Raw genomic sequence first — 2876 nt, forward strand, 5'->3', positions numbered from 1 at the left:
CAGGAGTCAAGCAGCTGGGTCCTGGGCTGCGTCCGCACCGCCGGGTCCTCATGGTAACTCCTGGTTCTGCTCGGTGGTCATGTGGACTCTGTCGCCCCCTGCAGGCCTTCTCTCATGTCTCCAACCTTCTGTCTCGGTGTCGCTTTGAAGATCTGGACGGACTGGTGGCCAAAGACGTGAGTTTGAGCAGCAGGAGGTCCGATTGGAGCGGGTCAGAACCAGCAGCTCACAGTTGCTCCTGTTCCTCCTGCAGCTGATCGGGAAGCTGGAGGAGAAATGCAGCGCTCTGCCGTCTGACCACCAGGAGGCGCTGTCAGCAGAACCGGACCAGATCATGTACAGCACGCCCGGCGACGTGGGCATCTTCTACGACGACGACGGTACGACCAGAACCGCTCTCAGCCCGGTCCGATTCAGACGTTCCTCTGAACTGGCTGGAGGTTCTAATCAGAACCGAAGGTCTGGTTCTGATCAGTAGAACCTCTAGAACCTTTTCTCATGGCGGTTCCGCCCCGTTTGTCTGCAGGCAGGAAGTTCGTCAGCATCCTGATGCGGTTCTGGTACCTGACCAGCGCCCGGCTTCCTGACGACAGCGTGGAGGGAACCCGCCTCTTTAAGGTCGCCATCGGAGATGGAGAACCGGAAACCAAGAGGCTCCTCACCGCCATTTACGAGTGGGTCCAGAACCGGAACCAGAACCAGAACCCGTCCTCACAGTGAAGGTTCCTGAACTTCTCTCTGTTCTGCTTCAGGTTCCAGAGGGAGTTCACCAAGGGGGTTCCTCCAGACTGGACCATAACTCGGATAGAACACTCCAAGCTCCTGGACTAGCAGGACGGGTCCGATTCCCCATCAGAACTCAGAGAGACCCTCCTGGGCTCCTCCTCACAAGGAGAACCACAGAGGAGCAGCAGATATGATGCCAGAACCTCCTGAACCGGAAAGACAGGAGGCGTTCCTCTGGAGTAGAACCGTAGAGAAATAAAATGAACTCTGACCTCTGACCCGGTTCTGTTCATCTGGTAGAACCTGCTTCTGTTTCCATCAGATTCATTCTTTAATTTAATAAAAATGTTTCTTATTTCCTCAGATTTTCTGTTTATTTGTGGAGAAAATTTGTTTCCTTTAAGTTTAATCTAGAACGTATTAGAACCTCAGAATCAACCTGCCAGGAGAACCCACAGGCAGGAGGAGAACCCAGAGGCAGGAGGAGAACCCAGAGGCAGGAGGAGAACCCAGAGGCAGGAGGAGAACCCCAGGCAGGAGGAGAACCCAGAGGCAGGAGGAGAACCCAGGAGAACCCAGAGGCAGGAGGAGAACCCAGAGGCAGGAGGAGAACCCAGAGGCAGGAGGAGAACCCAGAGGCAGGAGCCTGGACCGATCCCATCAGAACCTAACTTTCCTTCTAACTCAGAACCTTCATTATTATCAGAAATATTTCAGAAATGATGGAAACCTAAAGCGTTCAGCTGCTGCGCTGCTATTGGTTCACATTCTCAGGCCCTTCTCCCCTGATTGGTCCAACAGCTGCTGCTGACTTCCTACTTCTACGGTGGACGCTTCCTTTACCATCAGCCGGCAGGAGAAGATGCCAGGTGGGAGGAGTCTTTTCTAGACCCAGACAGTTTCCTTCAGGAGAGGCGAGAACAGAAACGAGTCATCAGGTTGATAGGCGGTCATTACGTCATTTCCTGTCGCTATGCTAACATCGCTGCCAACACCTTTCTACTAATCCAGCAGCTGCGGGATCATGACGTCATTCACCGCTTTCCAGCCACGCCCCTCCCGTGGGCCGGCTGCCTCTCCGGCTGCCTGTAAAGGAGCGGTCCTCCCGTGAACCGGTCTGACTGGCCTGGCGGTCCGGCAGCAGGAGAGCATGAAGGCCGCCGCGGTGGCTTTTTACGGAGCGGCTCTGGTTCTGCTGCTGGCCGCTCTGAAGGAGCTGCTGACCGGCTTCGAGGAGAACAGATGCAGCATGACCTACATGTTCGAGCAGCCGGAGTACCGGGTGGGTCTGCTGGCAGCGGCGCTGACGTCATCGGGTCAGATACGATATTAGATATAAGGCGGAACCGGTTCGGTTGGATCAGGTTATCTGGCTCTGATTGGATCAGAACCGTAGATCCAACCAGGTAGACATGGCTGCAGGTGGAAGGTTCCCTGATCCCATTAGAACCTCCAACCAGAACCTGGACTCAGCCCAGAGCTTCAGGGAACCGGGTTCTCCTTCAGGTTCTCTTTGCTGGGAACCGGGTTCCCTCTGCTGGGAACCGGCATCTCTTTAAGGTTCCCTCTTCTGGGAACCGGGTTCCCTCTGCTGGGAACCAGCATCTCTTTAAGGTTCCCTCTTCTGGGAACCGGGTTCCCTCTGCTGGGAACCGTGTTCTCTCTGAGGTTCCCTCTGCTGGGAACCGGCATCTCTTTGAGGTTCCCTCTGCTGGGAANCTGGGAACCGGGTTCCCTCTGCTGGGAACCGTGTTCTCTCTGAGGTTCCCTCTGCTGGGAACCGGCATCTCTTTGAGGTTCCCTCTGCTGGGAACCGGGTTCTCTTTCAGGTTCCCTCTGCTGGGAACCGGCTTCTCCTTCAGGTTCTCTTTGCTGGGAACTGGCATCTCTTTAAGGTTCCCTCTGCTGGGAACCGGGTTCCCTCTGCTGGGAACCGGGTTCTCTTTGAGATTCCCTCTGCTGGGAACAGGGTTGTCTCTGAGGTTCCCGCTGGGAACAGAGTTCTCTTTCAGGTTATCTCTGCTGGGAACTGGGTTCTCTTTGAGGTTCCCTCTGCTAGGAACTGGGTTCTCTTTGAGGTTCCCTCTGCTAGGAACCGGGTTCTCTTTGAGGTTCCCTCTGCTAGGAACCGGGTTCTCTTTGAGGTTCCC

At 55.4% G+C, this 2876-nt stretch overlaps 2 protein-coding genes across 2 annotated transcripts in view; both read left to right on the forward strand.

Annotated features, from left to right (window-relative positions):
• LOC107099059 (chromosome unknown open reading frame, human C2orf47) overlaps positions 1–955 on the forward strand; it is a 2090-nt gene extending 1135 nt beyond the window's left edge. The window contains exons 2-5 of the mRNA XM_015397028.1: positions 105–176; positions 254–380; positions 527–674; positions 753–955. Of these exons, the coding sequence (XP_015252514.1) occupies positions 105–176; positions 254–380; positions 527–674; positions 753–831 (426 nt within the window). The 3' untranslated portion in view covers positions 832–955. The remainder of the gene's footprint in view (positions 1–104; positions 177–253; positions 381–526; positions 675–752) is intronic.
• A 406-nt stretch (positions 956–1361) lies between these two features.
• pgap1 (post-GPI attachment to proteins 1) overlaps positions 1362–2876 on the forward strand; it is a 10941-nt gene continuing 9426 nt past the window's right edge. Inside the window, exon 1 of the mRNA XM_015397030.1 lies at positions 1362–2008. Within this exon, the coding sequence (XP_015252516.1) occupies positions 1877–2008 (132 nt within the window). The 5' untranslated portion in view covers positions 1362–1876. The remainder of the gene's footprint in view (positions 2009–2876) is intronic.

The sequence above is a fragment of the Cyprinodon variegatus genome, unplaced genomic scaffold, assembly GCF_000732505.1.
Source record: "Cyprinodon variegatus isolate N-32 unplaced genomic scaffold, C_variegatus-1.0 Scaffold834, whole genome shotgun sequence".
In the NCBI taxonomy this organism is placed as follows: domain Eukaryota; kingdom Metazoa; phylum Chordata; class Actinopteri; order Cyprinodontiformes; family Cyprinodontidae; genus Cyprinodon; species Cyprinodon variegatus.